The 14,186-nt window shown below is 30.2% G+C and overlaps 1 protein-coding gene across 1 annotated transcript in view; it reads right to left on the bottom strand.

Annotated features, from left to right (window-relative positions):
- The window catches only part of LOC145323089 (uncharacterized), a 119,427-nt gene that overhangs the window by 29,783 nt on the left and 75,458 nt on the right, over positions 1-14,186 (bottom strand). The window contains exons 13-15 of the mRNA XM_080165471.1: positions 14,065-14,141; positions 9,902-10,040; positions 9,282-9,404 (exon numbers count right to left, since the gene is read on the bottom strand). Coding sequence (XP_080021597.1) covers positions 9,282-9,404; positions 9,902-10,040; positions 14,065-14,141 — 339 coding nt within the window. The remainder of the gene's footprint in view (positions 1-9,281; positions 9,405-9,901; positions 10,041-14,064; positions 14,142-14,186) is intronic.

Genomic DNA, 14,186 nt, shown 5'->3' with positions numbered 1-14,186 from the left:
AATTAGAAGGCCCAAACTAAAATGCAAGTACATTTGTTGCAAAAGTGCTTAAATACAGGATACTATTTAAGAGCATACTTAAATCCTTATGTTTTATGTTTTGTGTGAACCACCTTTTTTAGGTTACGTTAAGTATACGCTTGTTGGGAAAAAAGAACCTGACACAAGCAAGAAACATTTTTTAGAAAAAAATTGTAAGGCTTTTTTTAGTGGCCCACTGGCAATAAAATCGAGTGTGCCGATTATTTAATGATATCAACATTAATATGAAAGTAAAGATTAGCCAATAATAACCTACCCTAACCACCATTCGTGATATCCTTTGAAAAGGTTGGTAGATATCATATTATAGGTATTAAATATGTGCCAACCTAACTAATATATCATTAACAAACATAGAACATTTGTCTAGAAGTCTTTTTAGGTACTCCAATAAACTACTATTGATCACTTAGAGCCAAAATACGATAGAAAATTTAATCAAAATTTGAATATAGTAATTGCATATCTAAAAAAATGTTAGATATGACATGAAACTTTAAAATTTTGTGTATATTAATTTAAAATGGTCTTTTCGACTATATTAGGTGGTAAAAGTCGCCTTGACTGACTAATTTAATACGTGCTATTATAAAGGTGAATTCATATAAAAATTTAAAAGTCTTTGACTTAAGTATGACTTTTTAAATCAAAACAACTTTATACTTGTTGTCTCATATTGTTATTGTAAAAACCTTATCTTAAAATACTACCTATACATGCTTCTACAATGTAATAATCTGTGTATTATCAGTTAATAAGCTATGTAATAGGTATATCTTTGAAAAAGACCTAGAATTGGCACTTTTGATTTATACATTTTTATTTAAAACCAGGAATGAAGCTAATTTTGGGATAGTTAGCTTGAGTAGATTATGGGGTCATTTAACTTTCTTATCATATATAGTTGTTAGTTTTTTTGTTTGTTTATCTATTAATATTTCGCTTGAACCACTACACCAATTGAGTTTTTTTTAATTTTAGGGAAGCTTTTATTAGGTCCAGGAAAGGTTATGGGCTATTATATTATTAAATTAAATTGGGATAGTTTTAAGCAAGCCATGAGGATAGGGGCATACCCTCTAGTATAACAAAAAAAATAATCTATATTCTTTACATTTAAGATCAAATACTTAGGTCCTGCTATCGGTAATGCTACGAAGAAGTTCTAATGTTGGATTTGTGAAAAGTTGGAGACACGAAGGTTAAGGCTAATGACTTAATTTGGTTAAATCTAAACATAATTACTCTAAAGGACCCTCATTATATAACTCAGGGTAAAGGAAAAGATTATTAGCTTAGAAATAGGTTTAATTATTTAGAAGTTAGGTAAAAATATACAATTTTGCTATGTTACTCACTTTAGTAATAGTATGAATTATCTTATTGTTTCTAAGGCTAAAAAAAGTTCTACTAATCTCTAAATCCCTATATATTTCTAGTATACATAAGTATTATGTGTCTCAGAAAACATAAATTTAAACATCTTTAAAAGTATCATAAAATTGATAATTTATAAATAAAGCCCATTCGTTTAACTAACATTAATAATATTACAAATTATTACAAAAACAAGTATGACCTCATCAATAAAAGCGAAGCTCTGAAATGGAAGGACAAACCAACATTAACACTTATAGAGTGTCAGAACAAATATTAATGCGTATGACTATACAAAATTGTAAGTTATTTGTTGCAAAACTAATTAAATCCATGTTACTGTTTAAAGACATGCTGACGTTTTTAGGAGATGATTATAGAGATGCTTCGCTTATAACGCTCTACCTTGTTGTAATAGGAATCAGTATTAAAAAAATCCAGATGAATAGGATGATTTTGACTCAAATTTTGTTGTCAAAAAAGGAAAAAAATCAGCTTGTTTTAAATGGACGTACGGACTTTCTTGTAACGATTATAGAGTTGCTGCGCTTTCTAAGTCGTACCTAACTGTAATAGAAATCAGCATGAAAAGTTTGAAATCGATAGGACAATTCTAACCTGTTTAAATTAACGAAAAGAGCTAACTGTAACGGACGGACGTAAGGACGGACCGACCCTAATTATAGAAAAGCTTCGCTTTTAAAAATAATATACATTTTACGTACTTTTTGGTTTTAGGCATAATGAAACAAAATTACATCTTCTATGTACAGATTAAATTTTTTAGCCAAATATTTCTATTTCGAATCAACTACTCAAATATTAATTAATATCTGCACTCCCTCCCTGCATATAAAACAAGTAACTATTATTTGTTTGCTATAATGATGCAAAGGCTTTTTACTTCTTATGCATTGAAAAATGTTGGACACACCTCATCCCCCCCCCCCTCCCTCACTCATTTTGCAGTTATCACGCCCCCCCCCCCCCACTGTTTTGCAGTTAATCCCAGTTTTGACCTTTCTACAATTTGTAGCAAATAATTTATTTTGGAGAGCTACTATTGTGTTTAACTACCTACAAAAATAACCTCTTTGACCCTTTTCCTACTCAACCCAACCATCATACCTTCTCGCCTACTTTGTTAGATCAAAGCCTATTTTAATTTAATTGGGGATCTTAAAGGACAAGACATTGATGTGAAATCCCAATTACGATAAACAAAAATACCCTCCCTTAGATTATTTTTTTGTTAAAGTTTTGACACTGAAGGTTTGTACATTTACAATCTTATAGATTTAATAAAAAGAAAGACCAATACTTTGTAAGGCAACTTATACCGTTTGGGTTCTAGTATAATTTACAGTCAATTTAACTTGAATTTTTTTACTTGATTTATATTTTGTTCATATTATTCTTCTTTGTAAAATTTGTTCTTGTCGTTGCCTATTTTTCAATAAAATTCATTTTAATGTAAGGTTAAGTGTTTTTCCAGCCCTCTTTTCATTGTATAAACCTTTTTTCTTGAATCCTTTCATTCAATATTTGTATAGGTGGATGTTTCCAAGCTTATTTAATGCACTCTGTATATAGGTCAAAATAGAATAATTTTCAATAGGGCAAACTCCTCGGTTTTTCGATTAGAATAAAACCCACCCCCATCCATTTTTTAGTAAAAATTGCTGTAAAATACTATGGAAGGAAATATAATAAGGGTCTCCTAAACCTTGTTTACTTAACATAAAATAAAAGTAAATCTTTGGGATATTTGTTAAATCTTAATTGGTTGGTGCTAATTAGCAGTGTTTCAACTTCTTAAGCAATAAATTTAATCTAAAGAATGGTTGATTAATTTATCATCATTGGTAATGTACATCTATTAAATGTCAATTGTCTTATCCCTATAGATTCCAACTTCAGTTTTTGATAAAAATAAACTATTTTCTGGTTATTTTACCTATCCAAAAATATTGTCATAGACGAATATATCAGAAGGCTGTGTTGTAAAGGGCAAAAAAGCATTAAAATGAATGACCCTTAATTTGTTGATTGTATACTATGGCATGCATACTAATAGTTGGGTCTTTTGATACCTTAATATTAAGATTACAGCAAAGTTTAGGCGTTGTAAAGGATAATTTTGTATTGTGATTCTATTGATTTCTAAGGACTTCAGAAATAAGATAATTTGAGTGCTGCCAACCAAATTTATCATCCTATCAACCTTTGTCAACAATTTTCATCAAGAAAAAAGTTTGGAATTGAATGATTGATTGTTTTGATGGGTTGTAATTGTTAGAAAAGCTTTATATATGTCTTCACTTTATATATAGAATGTTTCTTAAATTTTATTTAACTGGAATTGTATCAATTTGAGACCATCATAGCAATGTTTTTAAAGAATATCGTTACAGAGTATGAATAAATATATATTTTCGAATCTACATTTAATAAGATTACAATTTTTTAAAAATTTATAATTTATATAACATGCAGACCATGGTCAACACCCTCCTATGATATGCTTCAATCAGTGGAGTCTTACTGTTGACCAGGTTAAAATTACAGGGTTACAGTTTAAAGTGCTTTAAAGCTACACCAAGCTTAAGAAAACCAGCAGGCTTCCTATGAGATGAGTAGTTAGATGTTTCTTGCAGTTATGTACATACATAAATATACTGAAAAATCATGTATAACATGGAATTACAGACAATTTTCCATCTATACTAGAATAAAAAAATCATAATACTAATGGTAGTTTTGTTATCCGAGCTAGGCCCTTCGGGGCTAATCTTAAAATTTTTCATTTTAAAATCATCGGAAAGCTGTTTGTAATACGATGAGATAAATAAGTATTATTCCTTTGCCTCAAAAAAAATGCAAACGGAAAAACACTATTTATAGAATATCTGCCAAATTAAAAATTAAAAATGCCACTGAAAATAATTAGCAAGATGACTGAACATTAATTTAAATACAAGAGAGAGAGAAAGATGAAAATGATAAAGATAGAGAGAAGGAGAGAGAGAGAGAGAGAGAGAGAGAGAGAGAGAGAGAGAGAGAGAGAGAGAGAGAGAGAGAGAGAGAGAGAGAGAATGAGAGAGAGAGAGAATGAGAGAGAGAGAGAGAGAGAGAGAGAGAGAGAGAGAGAGAGAGAGAGAGAGAGAGAGAGAGAGAGAGAGAGAATGAGAGAGAGAGAGAATGAGAGAGAGAGAGAGAGAGAGAGAGAGAGAGAGAGAAAGATGAAAATGATAAAGATAGAGAGAAGGAGAGAGAGAGAAAGAAAAAAAGGCTTTCACTTGCCTGAAAAAGCATATTATGATAATTTATCATATTTGGAAATAATTACATGGGCTTAACAGTGCATGATATGATCCAGGAAAATAAGGTATAGGAAAATAAACGAAAAATTGGTATAACGCCCCAATTATGATAAACAAAATTGACACTTCTGCAGATTAAGATTTTAGATGGAAATGAAAATATCAACCTATTAGTTTTTGTAAAAGCAGCTATAGTTTTTAAGTCAACAATTGAGAGAAAATGTTTATAAAACATTGGGTGCCAGTATGATTTACAGTCCAATGCCCACTCCCTCCCTGGGTATGATGGGGCATGTCTGGGTAAATTATGCCAAACTACTGTTAGACCACCAACAAGGCGACAGCTAAGGTACTCTTAAAAATGCCTTCAATTTTTTAAAATTTGAAATTAAAATGATATAAAAGCTAGTAAAAGTGCCTTGTATATAAGGGGACAAATAAAAAACCTTGGCCGAAATATTCCGATTGACGTCATATTATCTTTTTATATGTCGTCTTTTTTCCACTTTTTTACGAGGCTCTTTTTTCAGCTTCTGATTATGTTATTTGTTGTTATATTTTTTAAAGTGGATAAAAAAATTCTCTAACAATCTGTTAGATGCGGTGCCCCATTTTTCTACATTATTACAGAGTATGGCATTTGAGTGGACTCCTGTTTTTCCTAAGAAACTATTCTATATTTATAAGTAAAGCATTTTCATAACTATGTTATGAAAATAAAAATATGTCCTGTATGCAACGCTTTGATTGCACGACCTTTATACCTAATTTTCATATTTTAACATCATCAAAAGAGTTCTTTAAGGAAAGGCAATCGAAGATAAATTAATGTACATGACTAATTACTCCTTCTGTAAATTTAAATTATTGGTGGCAAAGTTTAAACACTGAAGGTTCCCTAAAACCCCAATAATATTCAATAATAGTTTTATTCGTTGCATCAAAAACTTTGGCACCCAGTTCAATTTACAATTTAATGAAAATTCACTGTGTGAAAAAAGTCTGATACTTCTTAGTTATTTATTGAAATATATTTCGATGAGCATGGCACCCTCTTCATTTTAAATGACATAAATCATATTAATATAACTTTCATATTAAAAGATAAGTAAAAATAAAGAAATTTGTAAAACTATAAAGGCAGAAAAGGAAAAAAAATTGATACAATTTAATGTTCCTTCCCTCCATGGGTATTTTGATAGCCTAATTAAACAGAAACCAATTTAAATGCCACACTATAAAACACACACAGACATGCAAACTGCAGGATGGAAATGGACAATTGGCTGTTTATTACAATAGTCCCAAAAGTTTTATAATACATTTTATTTTTCATTGGCTTAACAACTTTGGGGACTTTTATTATATTCGATTGGTTGAGTTCATTAAGTTGAGTGTCCAAACTTTTCAACCACTGATAGTAATCTACATAATGGGTAATTTTGTGTGTCATCATTGAAGATAAACATCAATTTATCGGCCATTGTCCTATCCCTTTAGATCCCTGGTCAAACTGTATATTCCTATTATAATAAACATGTCTTGATAATAATGATGGTAAAGAAAGCCTCAAAAGATATATTGCACTGCAATTTTAGGGTGTGCGTTCACTTCCGCTAATTATTACATCCATTAAGTGTTCTATATTGCAAAAAAAATAACAGCATTTAAATCAGAAGGAATAAACATGATAAGAGTGAAAAGGGAAGGGGAAGTTAATGCCTTTGTAATAATATGCAGTTCTGATAATTTCATACTCCTATTATATAAAATAGTAAGGGTCTAAACCTCAAGATTTTGATTTTGACTACTGAACCAATGGGATCTTATTTTAAGGAAGCTTCACATTGGTCCCAGAATGATTTTATGCTATTTTATTTCGAGATATAAGTCTTAGGATTTTGTTATTTTTCTTTCTTTTTTTACTCCTTGGATACATTTGTGGAGGTAATTGCACACCCAATTTAACAACGGGCATATTAACCTAATTCCTAATTGTTTTTGCAAATGTTATTCATGTAATTTTTATCCCATTATGAATGCAACATGTTAATCTTTTAAACTTTAATGTAAGCTAAATTAAATATAAATACCTGTAAATTTAGAAATTTATCCTATTAAATAGTAAGTTTTTATGTTTGTCTGGGCTTATTTCTAAAAGTTAAGATAATTAAACAATAGTAAGAATATATTATATCATAAATATACTATTGGCTTTGTCCCCAAGACAGGAGAAATCAAGGATAGTTGTTATTTTTAAAAATATGGTGGAGAGGATTTTTTTTTTTTTGGGGACAATGCAGGACCAGTAACAATATTCCCTGAGGAGTAGAGCCAAATCGGTTCAGCGGTTACCGAGATCTTAAGCTTCAGATAGACAGACGGACAGTCAGACGTGGCTCAAGTTTGTATTATAGATGTATGTAGACAATATCAAAAAGAAGTATAATTTTCTACCATGACTTCTGAATAAATAATAACCCACACATTATACTATTGTGTTATTGCAAGTTGCAACTTTTTAATACATCTTATTTTCATAAAAAAGCATAATTATTATTAAATTGGCATCTTTTTTTGTATTTTATTGTACTCAAAGAAAAAAATGTAATGCTATGCTTATATAAAAGTAACAGGATGTGTGTCTATGTGTACAGAAGGATCTCGCCAACCCCTAAACCGATATGTTTCTCATTTACCCCTAGAAAAAAATTACCTCTGTAACAAATTTTTTTTCTAAAATAGCTATATTTAGAATTTTTTGGTTTCCCATAGAAAAAAAACTTATTTTGTACTATCTTGATAATATACTCAAAAACCAAAAATGGGGATTGTTGGATTGTATATTTTTTATTGAAATGTGAAAAAACTAAAAAATACTGCTTGAAAAACAATTTTTCGGTTTTTATAAATTGCCCTCCATTCTTTGTATGAAGGTGTACTTGTATGTAAATTTGGGGAAATTTTTGGCATGCTAAAAAGTGGCATATGTTATACTCATAATGTTATTATTAGAAGGCTAGTTTCTTAGGCAGTAGGGAAAATATAAATGTCCGGTGATGGAGAGATTATTGTACTGTCTCTTATTCTTTGGCTTAAAAACTTTGGTTACTTTAAGTAAATGTTGATTAAGAAGCACAAACCTTAATTGATCAAACTTTTCAACCAATGAATTGCTACTACAGAAAGGTAAATTTTGTGTATAGACCAAGATAAAGCTTTCCAAACTTTTTTTTCTCATAAAGCCGAAAACTCTTTAAGAAAACCTAATTTTCGAGGATTATATATATATGTGTGACGTCTATTGAACCCGCTGACCACAATATTCAAATACCTAATTTTAAACTATAAGGCATGGCTCTGAAAGGGTTAATCATAAGAGAAAGTAAGACGGTGCTTTCCCTCAAAGTATCTAATGTGCAAAGATCCCCCTCCATGCTTATTTTAGAATTAAATTAAAAGTAATGGGAGTCGTAGTTTTTTTTCTTTGTATTTGAGGGTGGTATTTCTGTGATTGACAAGTCCATTTGTAGGAAACCACAAATAAAACGAGTATATTATTGTCAGTTTGAAAAAATCACTTTTTTATTCAACTTCTTAATTCATAACTTTGAAATATTATTCCTTAATTATGATTTTTTTTACCAATATAAAATTGAAGTTAAAAGATTTTTATTAAAACAAATAGCCCCCCCCCCCCCTTCAATTTTTGTTGTTGTATTTATCATTATATATGTGACCGTTGGAGACAGAGAAAGTAGAGTTCACTCTAAAAATTTTATCTTCTTTTAAAAACTAGATAATTTTTAGTACAGATTAGTGTCTCTATTGTCGTAACGAACATTTTTTTGAGAAGATACACACATACTGACAGTTTTTTTGGGGGACCTATATAAAATAAGTCCTCAATGCAATAAAAATTAAGAAAAAGCATTGACAATTTTTTTAATTGGTGGAAGAACCGAACACTAGATGCCTTTTTATAAAAAATTAAATTTTCACTATTTTTAAGTTGTTAATAAACGAATTTTAAGCCTTTGCCTTCAATAATGAAATATCAAACTATAAAAATAAACTTTAACATCAAAAGTTGAAATTTGGAGATATATTTTTTACCGTGTGAAATGTTTCTAAAATGATGATTGATTTAAGACGTATTGCAAGTTATATTTCCGCTTTCATAGATATTTTTACACAAATTATGCCATTTTTCATACTCTTATTATTTTCAAAAACAAGGTATATAATAATTTGGTCATTTTAATTTATTATTGTGTTATTTATTTCTTTGCGTAGCTGAATGTATGTATGTGATCCGTATTTAAAAGTAACACGATGTTTGTGTGTCTTTCTTTATGTTTGTAGTGAAAGATCCCGCTAACCAATGGATCAACATGGGAGGGTATCTTCAAACCCTTTTTAGAAATCGCCCCTGGAAAAAACCCAAATTTAAAAACAAAAAAACATATACTTTCCTCCCTACTAATGTGCCCCTAAAAGCCTCTAGGGGTAAAATATTTATTTTAAATATTGACTTACCATTAGAAAGGATGAGAGATTCATTCGTCTAAGCATTGTATTTTCCATCTGAGAAACTCGCAGAAAGATTCTCAATAATTCCTTCTCTCTTTCTAAGCTTCCCAGCAAGGCAGAGGCCGAGCCCTAAAAATATTTGGATCGGTTAAGAGTTTGATAATTAAAATGTTTTAAACTTGTTCAATATTTTATATCTACCTTAAAGTATTTTGATGTCTGTCCGACTGTTTGCATAAAAGGTGATAAATCTGCAGAAAACATTTCTTTTATTGCACAACCTTTATCTGCATGTTTAGTGTGATTTGTTATGCGCCGCACCTGCTTATTGGACAAGCAATTCTCTTTCCCTTTTCTGTATGACGCCCAAAAATAAGAATGTTTTAACTAGTATGGCTTCGAAATAGATTAGAACCTGTTCTCAGCCATACTGAAAAATCATGTATAGCATCGTATTACTGAAAATTTTCCTCAAATATTTAAATAAAAATTATAAGATGGATACCAGTTTTGTTAGTCCGGACCTTCGGCCCGAGGGGGCTAACCAAACTAGTGCAAATCTTAGAATTTTTTATTTTAATATCCGCGGAAAACTGTCTATAATACGATGCGATAAATAACCATACCTGTCTGGTACAGTATGATTTGAAAGCTCCGAGCATGTATGAAGCTTGTATGAAAAGTTTTCCAATGCTGACTGTACTCAAGTCTTCATCACCCTGGTCCAGAGCTATCTCTATCGCGTCCCGTAAATTTTCTGTAAACCTGAAATAAATATATTTATTTTATTATTAAAGGATCAAGATGTGTGTCTGTCTATTCGTAAGAAAATTTCTCGTATTCATTCGAATCCGGTGGATAGGAACCGGTTCTCATCTATACGAAAAAACTATGTCTAGCATCGTATTATATCCAGCTTTCTACGAATATAAAAATGTACAATCATAAGATTAAAACCAGTTTTTTTAGCCGGTGCCTTCGGCACCACGGGGCTAAAAAAAACTAGTTTTAATCTCATAATTGTACATTCTATATCCGCGGAAAGCCGTTTATAATACGATGCGAGAAATAACTATTCTTGACAAGAAAGTATTTTACCCCGAGGCATGCAAAGAAGGGGTGTATAAAACCCCCTGAAAAATTAAGGGGAGGTGGCTACACCCCTCTATACCCTCTGATACGAGAGCCAAGATGGTGTCAAGGTAAAAAGTCATACATCCATAAATTTAAGGGGTTGTGAAAAAATCAAAGAAGCTTCGCGCAACCCCCCAGCAAAACCCTGTTCACGCCACTGATTTCAAACCTATATAAATTTTATACGTGGAAGAGGTCCCTAATACTAGGAGAGACTAATATTGAAGATTATTTTAGTGTAATTTCTTCTGTGAGAAATAAAATTTGAATATAAAAGTAAAACGCATCAATTTAAAATAGAAATCAATCAAACAAATTTAAATATTTCTCTGATGAATAAAAAAGAAATTATTTTCTACCATAGCTTTCTAAAATTAACTGTTAGCCATATTGAAATCATGTTTTTTTTTTGAGTTGATGGATAATTTGGTCTCATTATCCCTGTCAAGTCAAACAATAGTCCGATACTTAAAAATAATTTTTACGTATAACATTTACTGATTGAATTTTACTATATGATTAATTTTGAACATAAAGTATAGGGATAAGACAATGGTAATGATTTAATATCTCCCAAACTATGATAAACAAAATTAATCCTTTGGTAAATCAATAATCCAATGGCACCAGTTCTTTTTGTTTTCTTAACCAAACAAAATTAGGTATTTATAAAAAGCAATCATCCTTTTATAAAAGTAACATGATGTCTATGAGTCTGCCTGTTTGTTTTGTACCGAAGGATCTTGATAACCGCTTAACAGATATGTGTCTCCTTTACAATGTAGCTACTCTTAGGTACTTAGAAGGTTTCTAGCTAATTTGGAAAAAAATTTAACTTCCCCCTCCCCCACCTTAAGTGCCCTGGAGGCCTCAAGAGACATAGCCGCTACTGTAGTATTAAACAATAGACAATTTGTTCAAAATTAAATAATTCAAAAGAACACAATTATGTTTTTAAGTATTGGACTGAGAAGAAGAAATAATTTGAATAATTGTTTCTGAATTTAGAAATGAATATTTTGAGAAATGACAACTCCTACTACAATATCCCCAGGCTAACAATTCTTATCAAATCAGGCATCTAAAGGGATGATACAATAACGATAAATTGGTGTACATCCTAAATGATGATATACTAAATTACTCCTTCTGTAGATTACAATTAGTGATTACGTTCTGACACCCAACTAAACGAACCAACTAATTACAATTCAATAAAAGTCCCCAAAGTTGTTAATCCAACGAATAAGAAAACGTTATTATAAAACATTGGGGACTAGTGAAATAAACAGCATAATGTCCCCTCCCTCCCTGATATCAAATAGTTTCCATAATTAAACGAGAAAGTTACAAATGATTTACATACATTAAGACTTTTTAACATATCTGTCTTAACGTATTTTTTTTATAAAACCTATTATCTTACAGTTAAAATGCATTTTTGTTCCAATTTCAAGTGTTTTATGTGATATTTAGAATTTTAAAAAAATAGGAAAATCTGTTATTTTTATTTCCCACAAAAAAATCATAATTAGCCTGTCATATAAATAGCTATTAAAATCAATAGAAAATTTATGAATTGACAGATTTTTAAAAAATCTTATAATCTAAAAAAAGTTCAATACAAATTCAATAATAGTTATTTATCGCATCGTATTATAGAAAGCTTTATGCGGATTAAAAATAAAAAAATAAAACCAGTTTTGTTAGAGCTAAGGGGCCAAAGGCCCTGGCTAAAAACTTTTATAATTTTATTTTGATATTCTTGGAAAATTGTAAAATTGTCTGTAATACGATGCTATATATGATTTTTCAGTATGGCTGAGAACCGCTTCTAATCCAGCGGATATTAATCTGTTTCGAAGCCATGCTAGAAAATTTAATATGAAATTCAAACGAAAAAAATAGTTGTCTTCTCCCTTCCTTTCTTTTAATAATAAATGATTGACAAACGAACAAAACAACTCTTTCTTTAATAACTTGATTGAGAAAAACTTTCAAAATTTTAAATGACAAATTTTCAAAATTATTTAAGAAATAGAGAGAGAGTTTTGATAATGAAAAAGACATTTATTTCACTTTCCCAATGATGTCAATAATAAATATATGTGAGGTTAATTTTATAGAATAGGAAATATATGAAGTCGGTTTGGCTTTGACAGGGGGCGCCTCTGCAGGGATCTTAGGGGATAAGACAATTGTAAATAAACAATCGTAGATAAACATTATTAATGGGAAAAAATCTACTTCTAAAAAAAACAGAGTTAATAAAAGTTCCCAAAGTTTTTTTTCCAACGAGGTATAAAATATAAATACAAATTTAAAATGTCCTTTCCCTCTCTGGGGCTTTGTGTAATATTTTATTGGATAAGAAACTTGTATGTTCATTTTACATGTAATAAATATTAGTATGTCATAATAAGTTACAAAAGTTTGGTTAAAGAATGATTTTCAAGTTTTTTAAGGTTGGTGCTAAAAATTATATCACATACTATTATTTTTTTTATTGCTTTGGAGATAAAGTAAAACTTATGGATTTTACCGATTTGATAAACACGTTCTTTCATTCGATGACTTAAAATCTTTGGAGACTTTTATTACATTTTGATTGGTTTGTACAAACAAGCAGACTCCAGACTTTTCCACTAATAATTTTGATAACAAAAGGTGCAATTTTGATTATCATAATTTGGGTGCACATCCATTTATCATACATTGTTTATCTATTATGCTAATTACAATTGCAATTGGCATATCCTTGTATCCACATGGACTAATGATACATGTCCATTTGTCACGCAGTTGACAGTGTACATGAAGTTCAGAATGGAGGCATTATTTATCATAACCGCCCATTACATTGGTGGGTTTTAAGTTCCACATAAAAATGTCATATTAGCTAGAAACTCAAGAAGGGAGGGGACATTGGAATGTAAATTATATTGGCATCCAACGTATCATACGCATGTTCTCTTATTCGTTGACTTAAAACTTTAGAACTCTTATCAAATCTTGATTAGTTGGTAAAAAATAATGTCAAAGCTTTTCAATCAATGATTTTTTACTACAGAAGGATTAATCTTGTTTCTTATTATTGGTGGTGTGAATCAATCTATCGTCTATTGTCTTATCCCTTGATATCTATAAGCATACCACTTTTACGAATGTTAAATACTTGAATTTACGATAATATACGGAATTGTAGACACACCCCCTATTACATAGACACTAAATGTAAACCATATAGTTATGAGCGTAAGTAGGTGTTCTATCACATATGCAAAACGACCTGTTTTTACAATATCATAATTTATATTAGGTATCAAACTAATTTAGAAAGCAATTATACTCAGGAATATAAAGCGATAAGACAATGGCCGATAAATTGATGTACTACATCTCCAATGATGATTAACAAAATCACCACTTTTGTTGATTAGAATTAGTGATATAAACGTTTGGACAATCATCTTCATGAACCAACCAATCAAAATTCAATAGAAGTCCCCATCGTTGTTAAGCTTTCGACTATATAATTATAAAACTTTAAAGACTAGTGTAATAAACAGGCCAATGTCCCTACCCTCTTTAAATTATACCTTTCAGTGAAGCTTTCTACTTGTGCTTCAAAATATAAATGAAATGACATACTCACCTTTCATTAACTTGAACAAGCTCTTCCACATTGAGGAAAACATTCGCCAGTTGATCAACTGCTAACAATCCAGCAATCTAAAAAAAATAAATTATTATATTAAAGTTTCCCAGAGATTCTTT

Source organism: Acartia tonsa, chromosome 6 (genome assembly GCF_053477335.1).
Source record: "Acartia tonsa isolate MP-2025a chromosome 6, ASM5347733v1, whole genome shotgun sequence".
NCBI lineage: Eukaryota > Metazoa > Arthropoda > Copepoda > Calanoida > Acartiidae > Acartia > Acartia tonsa.
The sequence above is the reverse complement of the archived record's forward strand: the minus strand, read 5'-3'. Positions and strand labels throughout refer to the sequence as shown.